General features: G+C 42.0%; 1 protein-coding gene across 3 annotated transcripts; it reads right to left on the reverse strand.

Annotated features, from left to right (window-relative positions):
* Window positions 1-419: 419 nt before the first annotated feature.
* LOC134070771 (transformer-2 protein homolog beta-like) lies at window positions 420-7,742 on the reverse strand. Of its 3 annotated transcripts, none has more exons than XM_062527202.1 (7): window positions 7,462-7,742; window positions 6,360-6,554; window positions 3,105-3,209; window positions 1,994-2,109; window positions 1,578-1,691; window positions 1,312-1,379; window positions 420-932 (listed from the first exon to the last, which is right to left on the reverse strand). In XM_062527202.1, exons 2-7 carry the CDS (start codon window positions 6,390-6,392, stop codon window positions 922-924), a joined length of 447 nt encoding a protein of 148 aa, XP_062383186.1. In that variant the 5' UTR covers window positions 6,393-6,554; window positions 7,462-7,742; the 3' UTR covers window positions 420-921. The 3 variants fall into 3 exon arrangements, with proteins under 3 accessions (XP_062383186.1, XP_062383185.1, XP_062383187.1); XM_062527201.1 differs by having other exon boundaries at window positions 3,021-3,209; XM_062527203.1 differs by having other exon boundaries at window positions 3,021-3,209; window positions 7,596-7,710.
* Window positions 7,743-20,353: the final 12,611 nt, after the last annotated feature.

Here is a 20,353-nt window from a genome sequence, read left to right on the forward strand (position 1 = left end):
TGTTCTAAACTGATGGGGTTATTTTGTAGATGAGCACACATGAACACGCATATTAACTTCAAAAGACAAAAAATAAATGGAGCTCTCTTTTTTTGGGGTCCATTTTTGGTCCTTCAATGCACCAAACAAAGTGGGCAAATGAAGACGTTCAATAAATTTAACTTAAAACCAAAAAAAGAATCTAATACAGCTTCTACCGTTTAAACCAGGCTGAAGTTTATATTAGGTGCATAGTTGTAATTTGTAATTTGGACTCCGTTGAGTTAACTGTTTTAAAATGCTGTGGCTAAGGTATAATCTCCTGTCTCCATGTGCAAAGACAAACTAAACTACATTGTAGAAAAAGACAGACCTTATTACTACGTCAAGAAAAGCAATAGTGTCATTCCGAGAAACAAGAAGAAGGACACCAACACCTACACTGTGGCCATACACAGCATTTTATTGCTTTAAGATAACAACATGGCTACAAGGCTACAGAGCACTGCGCTACAAAAACAAAAAAAAACAATGAAACGAGAGAACAAATCTCATGACAAGGGAGATAGAGGTTAGTACATTCAAAACATATCAGGAATTACAAACTTTCCACGATACACTGACTTGGTCAAGCAAGGAAACATCTATCTATTGTCATACAGGGGTGCGTTTACCAAAACCATAGTTCCTGACTAAACGAACAACTTTGTTGGTTGCAATGCAATTTCCCATTGCCATCCAACAAAGTCGCTAACAGGTTAGCAACTATGGTTCTGGGAAACGCACCCCAGCTCAGTTACCATCTGTAGGATAATTTGTCAAACTTCTGTCAATGCCTGTGACGTTGAGATGATTTGGTCCTCTGTTCCCAATATCAACAACCCCTCCCTCTTCCCTGCTGCACTCGTCTTCAGCACAATATGACCACTGTCCCGTGACCCCTCAATAGTGGCCTGCAGAAAACAAAAATCTTTGTTGATGACCAACAATTACACAGCCATCAGATGTAGTAGACACAGTCATCATTACTTCATTACATTTAAGGGGGATTGACAATGAATTCAACATTTGCGTGTTTTTGAAACGCAAAAGTCCAATTGTTGTGTTGTATGTTATGCATGTTAAGGCTTTGGACTGTAAAGGTTCTGTTTCACAAAAAAGTTATGAATAAATATGATGCCTTACATAAAGACAAACATAAATAAATAAATGAAAAGGTTATGGGCAGGTTTAGAAATTGAGTACAAAGCTCAATGTCACAAAACCAGATTCTAAATTGTACAACGTCCATTGAGCACAAGTGTGCAGCTAGCAGCAGAGGTCCTCACTTACGTGGAGAGTAAGACCTGGACCTGGACCTGTATGCCCCGCGACCGTAGTACGGCGATGAGGACCTTCGCCTGTGATGAGACAATGTGATTGGTCATCTCTTCACACTTGGACCGAAGCACCCCTCAGTGGCCAGGGTTACAACAACGCATCACAGAAATGGCCCGTGGCACCCTCCATATTGGCATTTACAGAATGGAGAATACTTCCCGTGGCAAAACCAGCTTTTCAGATACAGACTGGCAAATCAAAATACACTCTTCACTCACCTGTAGGACCGGTAGTAGTCACGGTCATCGTAGCGGTCATATCCCCGGTCAAATCCTCGCTCGTAATCACGGTCGTAGTAGTCACGACGACAGGAGGTGCTGGAACCACCGCCACTGACAAACACCAAAGTAAAGACCCAAGGTTAGATTGATTCACACCACAATCCAGACCGATTTTGTGCACCAGATCCAATAGGAGCACATTTGGTCCTGCGTCAGCCATGAGAGCATCCACACAATCGTGTCATATTAAAGTGTACAAATAGATCACGTTTTTCCAGCTAATTCCAGAATACAAAACAATTTCAAATAGTTTCCAATTTGTCTCCAAAAAAATCTGTTAACTGTTCCTTTGGCACACTATCCAAAATTAAATATCTAAAAGTTAGGTGAGAATGCTTTTAAAAACCACTCACTAGGTGGCCCGATCCATGTAGATTCCAGGGGTGGGCGTGTGTGGTCTCTTTGTGATAGAATAGTCCACTCTGATCCGGTGCCCATCCAGTTCCATGCCATTGGCCCGTTCCTTTGCCTACATATACACACAAACACGTCACAAACAGCAATGCCATTCTCACCAAAACCATATCCAAACCCCCATAATTACTGCTTTTGCAAGAAAGAAATTAAACGCACGGCATCTTTAATTAAAACACATTTTATGTATTTTGTTGCAACAAAAATGACAACAAGCCAGTCGATTTAGAGGGAAAGAGAATGACAAAGAAAAGTTTTTAACAAGAGAGGCATAGAAGAGGCAAGTTTAATCTCAAAACATTTCACACCATTTTCAGATTTAATGACATGTTTGGTCAAAACTGTGTGCACCTATGTACAACAGGCTTTGTTGTGTATGTTTTCTATCATTTGGTGGGCGTAAAGGCCAGTTCAAACACAAGATCCGCGACGAGACGAGCTGCAACATTCTAAAAACCAGCAACGTTCTAAAACTCTGCAACTAAGATTTGACATGTTGAATGTTTAGCGACGGCTTGCAACTGCTTGCAACTTTTGATTCACACCGCCGCAACTGCTCTCCGCAACCGTCTCAGACCGTCGCGAATCTTTGGTTTGAACTGGCCTTAAGAGAGATGCTTTCCTACCAGCGTTGTATACATAAAACCGGCCGTTTTTTAAAAGGTAGTGCCCACCATATAGCCACCTCGTCATTTTAAGATGAAAGATAAGAATGAAAAGTTGAAAAGAAAGTGTTTATCGCACCACTCTATGTTGGAACAAACGTGTCACTACGTTTTGTCCGGACTGAATGCAACCAAGATTTCAGTCTGTCTGTGACCTCATCCCTACTGTCTTCTATGCACAGTACAAGCATACTACTCCTGCAGAAAAAGAAGAGATCATATACCACAATGACAACTACACAGTCTTTTCATAATTTCCTTTTGTTTTACCAAAGTAACCCAACGCTCCATTTGATCGCACCTCTCTAGCGTCCTCACGACTTTCGAAGTAGACAAACGCGAAGCCCCTGGAGCGGCGTGATTGTTGGTCATAGACGATGCTCACGTTTGCAAGAGGGCCATACTTGGAGAAGACTTCCCTCAAGTCCCGCTCCGTGGTGTACAGGCTCAGCCCGAAGACGCCCAAACAGCAGCTGGGATCTGGTTTTGCCTGCACAGAGGAGGTAGAGAGAAGAGAGTCTAAAGTAAAGAGAAAAGTCACAAAGTTTTTTTTTATGACAAAGGATGGTCATAAAAAAAGGATCTTGGATTTGGACAGGTGGCCAATGAGAACAGGGAGAGAAACGGCGCTCAGGTGGACCAGTCTATAAAATGAAGAAACTAAACCATTCCAAGGGCTATTGAAATAGTATTCTGTGCCATAATAGAGCCAAGCCATCATCAGTTTTAAAGCACTTATTAAAACCCTTTTACACTATATATTCATGTAGTGTACATTTGTATCCAAAGATACCAATTTTACAGTACAGATGCAGAAGCTTCAGAGAGACCTAGTTGTTAAAATGACCAGCAAGGCTATTTGTAAGGTAGGTTGCCACTATAGACAGGTTTCCCGTTTACCAACAAAACTATGGCCCTGTCTACACGACAACGCTTGCGTTTTTCTTTTTACCGCTTTCACACCTGTAACGCTACCGGTAAAAAAACCTATCAATGATGATAACATCTCATCTCAGAGTTTATTTTAGAGTTTGTTGTTCATTTTTATTATTAATACTTTTTAGAATTAATCTTTTTGCCATTTTAGATAAAGAAATGCTTTCCTTTAGGGATACTGAACATTCTCTAACCATCGTGATTTCGAATGATGCGGTTTACTGCACAAAATATCTTTTCATGGAGAGCACTGCTCTATGCCATGTGGTGCTTTCTGCCTCTTAGTTGCGCACGCATGTTTTCGTTACATTGTATAGAAATCTATCTAAAAGTATGCTCCTACGCTGTGACCCTCTATGATATCTATACTGTTATTAAACATGGAAGGCGTCAGGGTTGAGTTGATTAGGGTAGACTGGATGTCTCCCGACTTTGCCACTGTTACTGTATGATTATCCTTTGTTGTTGTGTACTTAAACCCTAACTATTTCCTTGTCTAGTTAGAGCAGCTGATGGATCTTTAGGGTGAAGTCATGCTGCCTCTTCCTTGATGTGCATCACTGTATATAAAGCTCTGTTCCTGATTTTTCTATTAGTCTGGCTGGGTCTTATTTCATCTTTGGTATCAAAATTACCATCAACAGTTAGATAACTGAGTCTAACTATAGGCAGAGAAAAATAACTCTACACTTCGTAGGTATTTTTTTTACAGAGTGATTGAGCAATTGAGCTTACGCACTGAGACCACAACATGTCCACAACAGCAAACGAGTAACTTTTGTGGATATGAATGCACACGCACGTCTCCATGATTTGGAGTATATTTAGGCCATACCAGCAGTGGTCATCACCATAGCGATCAAGACACTGGAGCAGACACTGCTTCGATGAATGTTCCCCATTTAAAACACCCACTGCCTATATGCTTGACCTTTCAGCTAAGTTCTAACCAACCACAAAGAGATGTGACCCATTGACTTGTGTGAAAGAAAACCATCCAGTGACGTCCACCAGTTACGCCCTCCAGTGACTGTGGTCATCTGTCAGCACTACGTTAAATAAAACAGGGCATTAAACGACACTTGATCTCAGCTTTAATGACTCATTCAAAAAACCTTTTCCATCCAATGTGGGGCCGTGGGCGAAGTGGTTGTTAGCAGAGTGGTTAAGCAGCTGGGCTAGCCAGAAAAGTTGTTGGGTCAATTCCCGGCTTCCAGCATTGTGTCCTTGAACAAGGCACTTAACCCAGAGTTGCTCCAGGGACAATGGCCCTTGTAATATAATTGACATAATAGTCACTTTGAATGGAAGCGTCTACTAAATTAATAAATGTAAATGTAAATGTAAATCTAAAAGGCCACAGCAGAGAACTATGCATGGAAGCGCAGAATGTCACCACAACACTGTCCACTTCTGTGGAATCTGTGGCACGACGTGGCTGAAATCTTTGGGAAGCCGCTAAGAAAAGCATGAAAGGCTGACTGACTCACACACATCCCTGCAGACTGGTTTTACACACGTCTTTGAATCAAAGCGTAATGCATAATTGGGCATGCATAATTGTGAATACCACAAAGATCACATTCTTGGTGATTCAGCCAGACAGGCAAAATGTTAGACTGCATACAGGTCTTTGTTCCATGACTAGGTCATCTTAACCAACTTGAAATAATCTTTTACAAATATACAGGCAAAAGAGAATTCTACGGTAGAGGTCGACACATGGTTTTTTTTACGGCCGATGCCGATCTTTAAAGTTTTCTTGGCCGATATTTGGTCGATTTTTCCCCCTCTACAATGTCTGATAATTCTCTTTTCGTCTGTCGTCTATAATCTCTTACAATATCATCTTAAAATGTTCCCCTCTATAATCTCTTGAAATAATCCTTTACAAGACAACTCTACAGGTCATTATAGTGGGTTTTAAACAACAGCTTTTGTAAAGTGGATAACTGGAATCTAATGAAGTACTAGGCACTTACTGGATATTTACAGATTTAAACAAACTATGCCACAAACACAATATACTTATGTCATATTTGGTGCTAGCAAAATAGCAGGATGTTCCTATTTGGACCTTCACAAATTGTAAGTGACTAGAATAACTCGAGTTGCCAGCATGGATATCACTAGACCCTCTTTACTGAGGCACTTGCCACAGTATGGAACTGCTGTGCACCAACAAATAAGTGAAGATTTTTAACTAGCTCCTAGTTGCCTCTTTGGCAGCAGGTTATTACCTCCGCCAAGTAAGTATAAGTCAGTCAGTCAGTCAGTCAGTCAGTCAGTCAGTCAGTCAGTCAGTCAGCAAGATAACTCAAAACGTAATGGTTGAAATTTTCAGGGAAGGTCAGAAATGACCCAATAAAGAAACTATTACATTTTGGGAGTGATCCGTATCACCGTCGGGATTCCAGAGATGTTTATGTTTTTCGCGTAGCGGTGTAATGGCATGATATGGCCACGTGGTGGCGATCTGACCACCTAGTTTAGGCTGACATGTTTGACAACCTAGGAAGAACAATACAGGCAGAGGTCTGCGCTCTCTGAGTACTTTTCTAGTTATTATCATTATCATCATCATTATACTGGACTGTGCCCCAGTATAGTTTTAGATCTAGTGACACCCCTGCTGCTGGTTAATAAAGGTGGCTGGGTAGAGGGTCAGAGGCCTTGATGTGTGGAGTGTACTAGGGGTCCTTACCCGGTTTCCGATGTGGCGTCGGCGGTTTGACATGGGGGAGCGGCTGTGGCTCCGGCTCCTGCACTCTTGGACCTGGAGTGGGTCCGGGACTTTAGGGCGGGACTGATGGGATCCATCCTTGGACTGAACAGGTGAGCGGCTGCCAGATTGGGCTGAGCCCCTTGGGCTCAGACTCCTTGAGCCAGACCGGCACTCCTAAAGCAGGCAGCAGAAAAACAAGTCAGGACCTCCTGGCCCAGTGCATGCACCCTGCTTCCTGGACTGGACTGCTCTGTACATTAATCTGGTTGGTTTGTATATTATGGAATTTGTTCATTTTCATTATGATACTGCAAAGACGTTATTGCTCATTTTCTTATCAACACAGTCTTCAACTTTTTAATACGGTTAATTGTTCTTTTTCAGCTATTGTATTGTTTTTATTTTGAAGTCGCTTTGGACAAAAGTGTCTGCTAAATCATATAATCATAACAACTAACCATTACCATAACCATTACAACTATAACCATCTTAATGACTAATGATTTGTCTGAGTCTGAATGCAAGATATGGTCATCAGTGAATAACAGAAAATAACAGTGTCATCAGAACACATCCTTTTGCACATCACCCAAAGCAGCAGATTACAAAGGTTAATAGAGGTCACACGTTTGATGCAACTCTTTTAAAACTACACACTACAAGAAAAAGCCCTATCGATCAATGTGAAGTTTTTGTTATTCAGTCTGCTCATTTCTATGCAAGCTGTGCGTGAAACAACAGGCATGCACTGCAGACATAATGCAGCTCACCTAACTAGTAAGTATCAAAATGACAAGACTCGTAACAGTTATGAGGTGTCCTCCTCCCATGTGTGAAACCAAGAGTAAATAATGAAAATACTATTTACGTTCACGTTACTAACAGAGAAAGCTCGTTTGAATAGTCATCGCTGCAATCAACATGAAGACTAGGTTTTGAGGGGCAGAGTTAGAGCGTTGCCGTCAGAGCACATATGACACAGACGGAGGACAGCTGCTAACAGCTACACACTAGCTGGACGTGATGGTTGACTTAACAGACAACTAGCTGCTTGCCTAAACAAAGCCAAAATATCACTCACCCGCTCAACTAATTCCTTTTCGATATCGCTCTTTTTTTTCACAAATGTACAACTATAGTGGGTAGGCCTACTTCAAAATATCTCTTCAAATGTAGGCTACCAATTACTATTGAGTTTAGCGTGGAGAACCTCACCCCGCCGTGCCCATTGACAGTAACACATAGACCGTGGCGAGGTTGCACATTTCTACAACACTGACCGACTTCTCCTCCGAGTGTATGTGGAAAAAATGCGCTGAAAGAAGTAGAACCAGAGCCCGTCTACGACTCGTCTACGGCACGGTCCGTGTGAGTACGCGATCCGTGCTGGCTGCCGGATCGGATATGCGCATGCGCAAGATGTTCGCGCATGCGCAGTTGATACTAGTGGCCACAGCGATCCGAGCCGGCTGCACGATCGGGTATGCGCATGCGCAGGATGTTCGCGCATGCGCAGTTGATACCGCGGCCGGAGTTTCATTCATTCAAAGTTCATTACGTAGAAGAAAACGATGTTTTGTGGAAATATGCTTATTTTTTATTTAATACCAGTATCGTGAGTCATGTAACTACTTGCTTTAACTATTTCTCAGCATATTTTTACCTAACAAGAACCGTCTGTGCCAGTGTTTCACATAGGCCTAACCATAGTCTAATTTGTTTATAGGGGCACATTTTCGGTGTTTATTGTTGCTATGTTACCAAAATCGTCGACCAGTGAGTGTTTGTGGAACGTGTGCCTAGAACCAAAGATCCGCTTTAACCCTCTCTGCTAGAACTACGTTCAGGACTTGGCAAACTAAAATATGACTTCGACAGAGAAAAGGAGAAAAGAGAAAAGGAGCTCAGAGAAAGCACTGACAGTCTTCTGTCTGACTCAAGTGACGTGAACATTGCCAAGGCCTGATAGCCTAAACCAGGGATGGGGAACCTTGTTGACATAAAGGGCCATATCAGTTTTACAGTGTCTTATTTGGCGGGCCGCATTTATTTATTTATTTATTGTTGGGGCTTTATTTTAAGGAGGCTGAACGTTTTTGAAGCAAAGCCCAGTGTTAACTTTTCCTGCTTGTCTCAGTAGGCGATTTCAGGGGAGACTTGCTGCTCCAGTGCCAAGGTAGCCTACTTAAGCTGACTCGGGTTAACTCCCTCTTCCCTTCACAACAGCAGCTGGTGAATAACTGCACAGTGGTTTCGATCACAGATTTATTTCGTGTACTCTTCTTTATAACCATATACATTTGCTCCGGCCGTTGTGACCTGCCTCTGTCTCATCCACCCAAAAACACACACACACACACACACACACACGCGCGCGCGCGCGCGCTCTCTCTCCCTCGATTACCCCTCCCACTTTGCATACGAACCTGCGGCTTAAAGCTTAAATTTCAGCTTAGCCACCACAAACAACTAATGTGTAAATAAACTGCCAAACTTACAATGAAAAGTATCATTTATAGAGGTTTTCTGCAAAGGTAGCATGTTTAACGTAACTGGGTGATGCCACATACAAGGAACTCGCAATGATACTCTGCTAGATTCTTACTGTAAAATGTACCTTGGCCTCCTTCCGCTGTCTGGCATTCACAGCTGATAGCGCGACCGCATTTGGCGTCAATGCTACAGTGAAACACAGCCCAATTGATGGAAATCCTGATAGTATGTGAACAAGAGGTGGCCGTATGTATAGGCCTACATTCCGCATATGCTTCATGTTTAAATGTCCGTTACCGTCAGAAATGCGACAAGCAATTATCGCGGAAATCTGTCTGAAAACGGCTTTAGATAATAGACCAACATCAAGTTTGCAACATCCCTATACCTTGGCATTACATGCAGGTTATACGTTGAGCAGCATATGGCATTCTGGGGAGGCATGTAAGAAGCCAATACTTAGTTTTCAAGAGTTTATTGGTATGTTTGTTTTGTTGTGAGCTTACATGCCCAGCCCCCTCAATGAAACAAATCTAAAACACAGTACACAGAAGACATTCATTTAATTTCAATAAATTACGTTTATTGTTATTTGGTTATTGTTATTATACCTGTGAAACATTAAATCTGAAAAGACTCAAAAGGTTAGACAAAAGGTGATACATTTATCCAATATTTTGCTATATGCTTTTGGAGATCCTGGCAAGTAGAATAAATCTGAAGAGTCAAAGGTCAGACAAAATGTTAAATATTTAATAGATGGTCCTACTATATGATCGTAGGGGCTTACCTGCGGGCCTTGCATTCTGGGAGTCACATACAGTATGCAAACACATGCAAAGTGACCCATGACAAAATCACAACGAAAAGCTCCCACCACCAGGTACAATTACAAGCAAATTAAAGACAAAGCAACACTAACATGCAACAGCACGAAAACATGGAAAGTGACCCATGACAAAATCACAACGAAAAGCTCCCACCACCAGGTACAATTAAGCAAATTAAAGACAAAGCAACACTAACATGCAACAGCACAAACACATGCAAAGTGACCCATGACAAAGTCACATTTCAGTCACATTTCAGTCACAACTGAAAGCTCCCACCACCAGGTACAATTAAGCAAATTAAAGACAAAGCAACACTAACATGCAACAGCCCACAATGACAGACAATAGCAAGTGGCATGCAGAATTGCAGTGACAAAATCCCACCACCAAGTAAAATTACAGCACAAAGGAAGAAGGCGCAACCAACAAGCAACCACTACAAGCACACAGAACACAAACAAAAACAAACAAACAAAAAAATGCAGCATGCAAAAAAGAAGGCTACCACGAACGATACATACCCACTCATACCTTCACTGCGGTCATGCGGGTCATGACTATAAAAAACGAAGAGGTTATGTTACAGCTCTCAATTAGGAAATTATTGTGATTATTAGCTTTTGTTAAAACGTGATTTTTGAGTAAGATAACAATTAACTGCTTTCTGTTTCGAAATTTGATTAAAGGACTTTGAGATAGGGGCAGGGCAGGTGCTATTCAAGGAGGCACTGGATTCTTTCAGCGCCTTAGGCGATCTGGTGTAGCTTTCTTGTAATGATTGTAGGAGTGCTGAAGCATATCCTGGGGAAATTAAAAACATGTAGATCACATTCACTGATTTCCAAGGTCTCATGCATACATATCCAAGTATGATGGAAACTGCTTACCATATGAAGCCTTCTGTTTGATTGGCCGGACTGTGTGTTCACTTTTCCGGAACCTCGGGTATTGCACGGCATACATTGCAACACCAGCACTTGTTTTTGCAACTTCGCGGTTTGCAGAGAACTATATACGTACATTATGCACACTGAAAGCACTATATACATTATGCACACTGAGGGCATGATGCCTCCATAGGTTTGCAGAGAACTATATACATTATGCACACTGAGGGCATGATGCCTCCATAGGTTTGCAGAGAACTATATACAGTATGCACACTGAGGACATGATGCCTCCATAGGTTTGCAGAGAACTATATACAGTATGTACACTGAGGACATGATGCCACCATAGGTTTGCAGAGAACTATATACAGTATGTACACTAACAGCGTCCGTACCTCAGTTGGGCGGGGGGGGGGGGGTGTGTGTGGTGTGAGAGGCGCTTTGCCCCAGCGTCCGTACCTCAGTTGGGAGGGGGGGGGGGGGGTTGAGAGGCGCTTGGAGGGGGGGGGGTTGAGAGGCGCTTTGCCCCAGCGTCCGTACCTCAGTTGGGAGGGGGGGGGGGGGGTTGAGAGGCGCTTGGAGGGGGGGGGGGGGGGGGGGGTTGAGAGGCGCTTTGCCCCAGCGTCCGTACCTCAGTTGGGAGGGGGGGGGGGGGGGGGGGTTGAGAGGCGCTTGGAGGGGGGGGGGGGGGGGGGGTTGAGAGGCGCTTTGCCCCAGCGTCCGTACCTCAGTTGGGCGGGGGGAGGGGGGGGGGGGGTTGAGAGGCGCTTTGCCCCAGCGTCCTTACCTCAGTTGGGCGGGGGGGGGGGGGGGGGGGGGGGAGGCTCATTTTCTGAACGATGTCTGAGGCCTTAAATTGTGCTGGTCTCTGACATGGACCATGAAGGTTTCGTGGTCTTCATAATTTGAAAAATGGAAAGTAAACAGATTCATGGTTTCTTCATCCATCAGCACAAATTTCCGAGCCATCACTTCCGCCAGCTCCTCTGCCTCCATTGTTAAGACTCTTGGCAGCCAGTATTTGGATCTCATTAGGCTACAATTGCTATTCAGCCAGCCTGCAGCCTTGGTTGCTTCTTCGAAGAGCTAAGAAACAAAAGATTAAAAGTTTGGTCATCTAAAATGTTTTCAGTGGAAGGGACACGTTGTGACTATGAGGGGATGTCAGTAGATGATAATGAATAAAACAAAGCCTGCTGTTTAATATGCGATATATAACCCCTTACCCATGTAGTGTTCTGGTAGTCCTGGTTAAGTTCCAGGAACTCCCGTAAACGCTCGTCTCTCGTTTCTCTCTAAAATGAGACAAACATTGTTCATAAGAGTCCCAAAGACACTTTAATTCAGACACGTATATCTAGTATTTCTAAGAGAGTGACACTAGCTGTATTTGTGTGTGGGGGTGTGAGAAAGAGGCTTTGCTGCCTAACTCATATAAAAGCCCCTCCAGGAGGGGCTAGGAAGGGAGAAACGATTAAAGTTTGGGAGTGATCCGGATCACCGTCTGGATCCAGGAAGCGCTTGGCAGAGGTCTGCGCTCTCGGAGTGCTTTTCTAGTTAAGGATCTGTATTGACTAGATGGTAACTGCAATATGTAACCCCTTACTTCTTCATCAACTTCATGCCCTTCCTCGATATATGCGTTGGAGGGAGGACAATACCTCTTCCTGGGGGAAAAAAAGCAGGACAATCCTGTAATATGACTGTAGCAGAATTACTTATGATTGGATTGCAATGTCCTTTGCCATTGTACCTCGCAGGCTCATCGGAAGGCTCATAGGATGGCTCTTCGTTTCTGATGCTATGCATGATGACCAGGCACCACCATCGCCTAAGCCATCTGATGTCATTCTAATAAACAGAGAAAAAAGAGCTTTACATTATTGCCTAAATGTATATTAAAATAACAGCCCGAGGCTTACGTTATTACCTGTCTGAAGTCGAACGTCCAGTTGAAGGTGGTGTAAAGTGCGTACTGTGATATGGAGAAATGAATTTAGAAAAGAGACTCGGTTAAAACATTTAAGACACACAGATAACTGTGAAACATACACACACACACACACACACACACACACACACACACACACACAGACACACACACACACACACACACACACACACACACACACACACACACACAACTGACCATAAGCACAAAGACACCACAGTCATTAGGATCAGTCTGACCCCCTCGATGGTGACTGGCAGATGAGATGAGATGAGATGGTTGATCTCAGTGTCGGTGCCTTTTCCTGACATGCGATTCTTCTTCGCCAATCCTGTAAGAAGTACAAAAAGCACACAAAGCAAAGAAACAAGGAGTAAATATTAGATTCAGTATTCAAATATGCTTTATGACATTATATCCTTACCCATCGTGTATAGTGTAGCCCATAGTGTATTGTTTAGTGTACTGCAAGTAAAAAAAAGTAACAATATGTTAGCCTAATGTAGCTCAGACCTACTTGTATTTGGCAGATAAATCATGCAGTGTATATTAGGCTATATTGCATTAGTTGTATTTTGAAGCGCACCTTTCTGTGTGTGTGAAGCTGTCAAGAACAAGGGTCATATGTGACCCGGAAGCACTTCCCAACGTGATAGTGAAGTTATGCTAAATATGTTGTTAAACAGGTAATTGAAGGGCAGCGGTACTCATTTGTTTTGTTGTGTATTTTTTATTTTATGATTACATATTATCTCGTTATGTTAAATAAGCGTGCGGGATCCTACAGACAGACATAATATGTAATACATTTGGACTTCACCCGGAAGTAATTTCTTTATTATGGTTGTAAACACTGGCTTATTAACATTCACGTCTGTGTACTGTAGCGCATCATTGCACGGTACATGTACACTAGGTTCATGCCCTGTGGTGCTTTAGATAATGTGACTATTGCGGTAATAGGTTCATAGTGTGTTGATATTGAAGATTATATGCATAATACAGTTCTTTTGGATATGGCACTGAACTAGTTTATGTATTTGGATGTGCTAGGCTATTGTTGCATGGCGCTAGCAGTAGCTAGCAGCGGTCACCGCACATCATTGCTCGTTACATATGGCATGCCTAGTAGTGCTTAAGATAATACAACTATTTCAGTAATAGGAACTAGTGTATGTATTTGGATGTGGGAAGTAATTGTTTGGCCATTATTGCATGGCGCTAGCAGTAGCTAGCAGCGGTCACCGTAGCCCAAGCACATCATTGCTCAATACATGTTGCATGCCGAGTAGTGGTTTAGATAATACAACTATTGCAGTTGTGTTACGACTACATGTAAATAAAACCTGCAGACGTCCGAACTAGTCTGAGCATTTGGACGTGGGTAATCCCTAGATATTCCCAAAAGGACTGACTATATCAATAAATTGTGCAGCACTCATCCATATTGATACAGGACGTTACAATTACCTTGCAAAGATTCATTGAGTCTATAAAGTTTAACTTCACCTGCATGCATATCAAGACAACAGTCACTTTAGTGGAAAATATTTGTTTTATTTTTTATTTTTTGTACAACCCCGTACACACCCATACAATGACTATATGTAGGCAGCCTCATCAGTCAACAGGAACATACTAATAGTTATATCCCCTAGAATTGCAGCTAGCAGGAATATAGCTCTTACTTTTTATTCAAAGTAATCCAGAATGGTTTCAGAATGCAATGTCACATTTTCTAAATATATTAACGAAAAAGCAAGCCCGCATTGAGTGTCGAGTATTGGGTGTCATGCGAAATAAAACGACATAATTATGACACTGACACTTGAATTATAAAATAGGACTATGCTCCCCCCCCCCCCCCCCCCCCCCAGGCTAGAACACCTACAACACTGGCAGCGCTAGTCATATCAGCTACAGAAGACAAAATAAGAGTGAATAGGTAGCACTAGATGACTACTACTTTGCAACCAACACACAATGGATAATATTTTCTATTTTAAGCATTGCTGGTAAATAATAAGCAAAAATCACCTATTCAGCATTAAATCTCACATCAGTTGTGGGAGTTTTAAAAGAACCCTAGCCTACCTATATCCTACTACCAAGCTTGTCTGACAGGTCTCAGGTTGTCAGAATGTCAATGTAAAACGTTTGTAAACTTTAGCTATAATACTATGTTATACAGTCGATGGTTTAATATTTAACAGAAGAACATGTCATCAACACTAGTTTACTTTTTAAGGATTTTATTTTTCATTATGCACTTACCTCCGAATGTTGTCGGCTACCGCTTGACATGTCGAACTTCGTGTCTGACAGGCTCAGCCTCAGCCTCAGCCTCACAAAAAAAAAGCGGGAGGTGCCGAAAAGCTAGCATACCTCCGTTTTTGCTCCGCTGAAAAAGCTTATTATTTAACGCTGAGTAAACTTTACTGAGCAGTTATGTAATAGTCATATAAAATGTGCAAAAATATCATGTGTATGTCTCACAAACTATAGTAGCCTCAAAAACAAACTAACAAACTAACAAACTAAACGTTATCGTTGACGTTAACAGCATTATTTCATAGCCTAGCTAGCTGCTATCCAAACTACTTACCTCTTAAAGAGTAATTTCCGGCCATTCTCAGAACCCTCTTCTGGAAAGCTGGATCCAGTCCTCCATTCAGCAAATATTGCCTAAGGGCATTGTAAACGGCAAAATTTTCCATTTTTTTTTTCTCCAAAAAACCCACACGTACACAGCTGAACACAGTGACTTCTTCTTCTTCTTCTTCTTCTGATTTTATTGGCGGTTGGCACCTTTTCTTTGTGCATTACCGCCACCACTTGACTGGAGTACGGAACAGGATTCACTACTCTACAGAGATATTCAGGATATTCAAGGATCTTTGTCTGCACTAGTATAACCCAAATAAACAAATAAATAAAACAAACAAAACAAACAAAAACAAAACAAATTAGAACAAAAAAAAAAGATTTTATATTCTTTTCAGGAGGTTTGTATCTTTCAAAAAAGAAAGTAAAAAACCAAAAATATCCCCTGAGTTACTTTGCAATACTGTCTTCAGATCAAAGGACACATTATTTGCTATCAGCTGATTATTCAATCTCTGTCTTGCTTGATGGTATTTATTGCAATGGAGAATAACATGTTCTACCGTTTCTGGCGTTTGACTCTGGCAATACTCACAGAGACCACTATCGTGTTTTTTCATTACAAATAATGTGCTGTTAAGTCTTGTGTGACCCAGTCTCAATCTTGTCAGTGCACTCTCCTCCCACCTGGACCTGGTAGTGTGTGTGCCTTTCCCCACTTTCCCTTGTATTCTATACAAGTGTCTCCCTGTGCATCCATTGTCCCATATATGCTGCCATTTATGTGTGATCCTAGCCTTAACCATACTTTTTACCTCCGCCTTACTGTATTTGATGTTAATGTCTATATCCTCTTTTTCTGTTGCTTTTTTCGCATGTTCATCAGCCAGCTCGTTCCCCTCAACACCTATATGAGCTGGAACCCATATGAACGTCACCCTCCTTCCTGACGCTTGCAACCCATATGCTAATTGCAGAATTTCTATTATAAGGTCTTCCCTTGACTCAGACTGAAAGTTCTGGATGCTTATTAGAGCTGCACTTGAATCTGAGGCAATCACTGCTTCCATATAGTTGCTACTTTCTAGCCACAGCAACGCTAGCCATATGCCCACCATTTCAGCTGTATACACAGCTAGGTTATCACTCAGTCTTTTCGCTATAGCTAGGTCCATTTCAGGAATCACATAAGAAACCCCTACTTTACTGTCAGTACTTTTAGAAGCATCTGTAAAAACCTTAACACATTGCCTGTATTTTTCTGTAATATAACTGTTTACCTTGTATTTGTCCACTCCTTCCTCCTTCTTTTCCTCCAAGAGCCCTAGATCCACCTTCACTTCCTCTAATATCCAGGGAGGTACTGTTGGATATGCCACAGTAGGACTGATGTTTAGAGAACCAATTCCCATTTCATTCACCTTATTCTTTATTATCCACCCATAGCTTTTTACCTTCATGCTTGCTCTCTCCTGACATTCCCTTAATACTGACTGGGACATATGGTTCTCTTTATGTCCCTTGACATTTGCCCAGTATACCAGCGCCAGCTGGTCCCTCCTTAGATGCAGGGGCATCTCCCCCACCTCCACTTGCAATGCAGCTATTGGAGATGTTTTAATTGCTCCACTGATGATTCTCATAGCTTGATTATGCATACCATCAAGTTTATTTAAGTTTGACTTTGAGGCTGACCCATAAGCTATACATCCATAGTCAAACACTGATCTCATTAGGCCTATATAAATGGTCTCCAATGCTGACCTAGAGGCACCCCAATCCACTCCACCCAGACACCTCATGACATTTAATATCCTTTTCCCCTTGTCTACCATTTTTTGGATATGATGTGCCCATGTCAACCTTTTGTCAAACCAGACTCCCAGGTATTTAAATGTTTCCACCCTCTCCAGTTCTTGACCAGCCACCATTATTTTCAACTCTTGGTTAATATTTTTCCTTGAGAAGAACATAACCTTAGTCTTCTCTATTGATATTCTAAAACCCCATTGCACTGCCCACTGTTGCACCTCATTCACAGCATCCTGCATCTTGTTCACAATATATTTTATGTTCCTCCCCTTTTTCCACATTGCACCATCATCTGCAAACAACGCTACTCCATCTGGGCCTCTCACATCTTTGAATATCTGGTCTATCATTATAGCAAATAATAGGGGACTAACAATGCTTCCTTGAGGAGTGCCATTTTCTGCTCTAAAACTTCCACTTATTTCCCCATCTAATCTCACCCTCAATGTTCTTTCAGATAAGAAAGCTCTGATCCACCTATACATCCTTCCCCTGACTCCCATCTGATTTAACTTAATTAAAAGTCCTTCTGTCCACATCATATCGTAGGCTTTCTCTATGTCAAAAAAAACTGCCACCACTGTTTCTTTATTTGGGCCTTTCTTATGGCATCCTCTAGGCACACCACTGGGTCCATAGTACCCCTTCCCCGTCTAAAGCCACTCTGGTACCACTGCAGCCACCCTTTTGACTCCACCCAATATGTCAGCCTGTCATTAATCATTTTTTCCATTGTCTTACCCATCTGTGAAGTTAACGCTATTGGTCTGTAACTGCTTGGGCTATGGGGATCTTTCCCTGGCTTCTTAATAGGTACAATAATGGACTCTTTCCACTCCTTAGGGATGATTCCCTCTACCCATATCCTATTGTACAATTTAACCAGTACATCCTTTCCTCTGTCACTTAGCTTCTCTAACATGGAATAGCAGATGGTGTCTTTCCCTGGAGCTGACTTTCCTAATTTCCTCAGTGCTCTATTCAACTCTGCTTTTGTGAATGGCGCATTCAGACTATCCCTTTCCCCATCCTCATTCTCAGAGGTATTCTGATATTTAGAAACAGTTTCTTCTCTACCTTTCTTTTCTTCACTACTAAGGTTTCCTGAGCTATGCACTTTAGCTAGAGTTCTCCCAATAATTTCTGCTTTGTCCTTACTTGAGGTTACACTTTCACCTTCATTAATCAACACAGGATATCCATACTCCCTCCCATTACCTTTCATTTTCCTGATCATCCCCCAAACCTTCTCTATAGGGGTAGTTCTACCTAAGGAATCACAAAACTTCTTCCAGTACTCCCTTTTTGCTCCCTTGACAGTTTTCCTCACCATTGCTTGCGCACTCTTATACTCTATCAAATGCTGAAAGCTGTGTGTTCTTTTAAGACACCTAAATGCCTTATTTCTTTTTCTAACTGCATCTTTACACTGTCTTGACCACCATGGCACTATTTTGTTCAAACATTTAGGCTTGGACTTTGGAATAGCTGCACCTGCTGCTGCTAGAATACTTAGACTAACTTCGCTAGTAAACACTTCAATATTTTCACTGCCATCACTGAATGATAACCACTCTTCACTTAGTTCCGCAAACTTATCCCAGTCCGCTTTCTCAACCATCCACTTCTCAACTTTGACTTCATTCTCTCTCACTGCCTCCACACCTACACTTACCTTTATGGGGTAGTGATCACTTCCAACTGTATTCTTTCTTATTACCTCCCAGTCACATTTATCTGCCACATTCCTAGTAACTAAAGTTAAGTCTATTGCTGACTCTGTTCCCCTAGCCACATCTATCCTTGTTCCAGATCCATCGTTAAGACACACTAGATCTTTATCTTCTAAAAATTCTTCCAGAACCCTCCCATTTATGTCATCCTTGTCACCCCATAAAGTGCTATGTGCATTAAAATCACCACACCAAATTACTCTACCTTCCAAATCTTCCCAAATTTCCTCAAGCTGGCTATTCTCTAGCTTGCATGGATTATAAAAGTTAATCACTTTAATATTGCCCTCCTTTGCCCATACTTCCACAGTGACATGCTCCACCTCCCCTCCTTTCCTAATTTCCCTATATTGCAGCCCTTTCTGTATAAAAGTTAACACCCCTCCACCTTTCCCATTTTCCCTGTCCCTTCTTACTGCATTATACCCTTTTATGACAAAATCTAGTCTGGGTATTAACCATGTTTCCTGGACACAAATAACATTTGGCTTCTCCTTAGCATCTTCCACATACTTCTTAAACTCCTGGCCATTCGCAATTAAGCTCCTGGCATTCCACTGGAGTATTATCAACACCATTACAAAGAACCACCCCATGACTGTGATTGTTGAGTTCCCTCAAGGGTTTCTCTAATATTTTCCCACTGTAACCCTTTCACATCCAGATACTTTTCAGCAGTTTTAACTATAATCTTAATCCTTTCGGTTCGACTAGTCGTCTGGGCTGAACAGTTAATGATTTCCGCCATGAACAGCACAAAGCCCATTTTACTCACTATCAGAGTTTCTTCTTGAATCCTGTCACATTTCCTACAACCCTCATTGTCATTACTCTTGCCCTCTCCTGTTGGAGACATTCTTGGTACTTTTTTAGCAGCTTCTGCATACGTGATTCCTTGGCATACTTTAACCCTTTCCACATCTTGCATTCGCTTGTACACCTCGCACCCACCATACGCAGCACTATGCTCCCCACCACAATTACAACACTTTTTCTTTGCCCCTTCCTCACATTCATCATATTTATGTTCCCCACCACATTTGCTACACCTTATTTTCCCCTTACACACTGCTGCCACATGCCCATAGCGTTGGCAGTTGAAGCACCTTAATGGAGGGGGGATGTACATTTTAACATCGTAGCTCATGTACCCAATAAATACTTTCTCGGAAGTCTTTCTTCCTCAAAGGTAAGCATAATAGAGAGGCTATCACATATCACACCATCCCTTTTTGTTTTTAATCGTTTCGCCTCGCTGACCTTCACATTTTTTATATCTGCACACACTCCTTCAATTGACTCCTTCACCGGGATTCCTGTTATTACTCCTCTGACTCTACTTTGAGCTTTCATACCCTTTACTTTCTGCCCATTCAGTGCATTTACCTTGATTGCCTTCTTTAGCTGATCCTCATCCCTGCACTCCACCAACAAAGACCCATTCCTCAACTTTTTCACACTCCTTACCTCCCCAATTTCCTTATGAATAGCTTTAGACAGTTGCATAGGGCTCCACTCATCAAAAGTCGCTCCCTCCTGCACCAGTGCAATAAATACCTTACATACTGTATCATTTCCTTTATCCTTTAATTCAGAATAATCCTCAATGTTTTGTAATTGAGACTTTTTCTTCCGTTTGTTTGCACTCGCACTCGTA

This window comes from Sardina pilchardus, chromosome 23 (assembly GCF_963854185.1).
Source record: "Sardina pilchardus chromosome 23, fSarPil1.1, whole genome shotgun sequence".
Lineage (NCBI taxonomy): Eukaryota > Metazoa > Chordata > Actinopteri > Clupeiformes > Clupeidae > Sardina > Sardina pilchardus.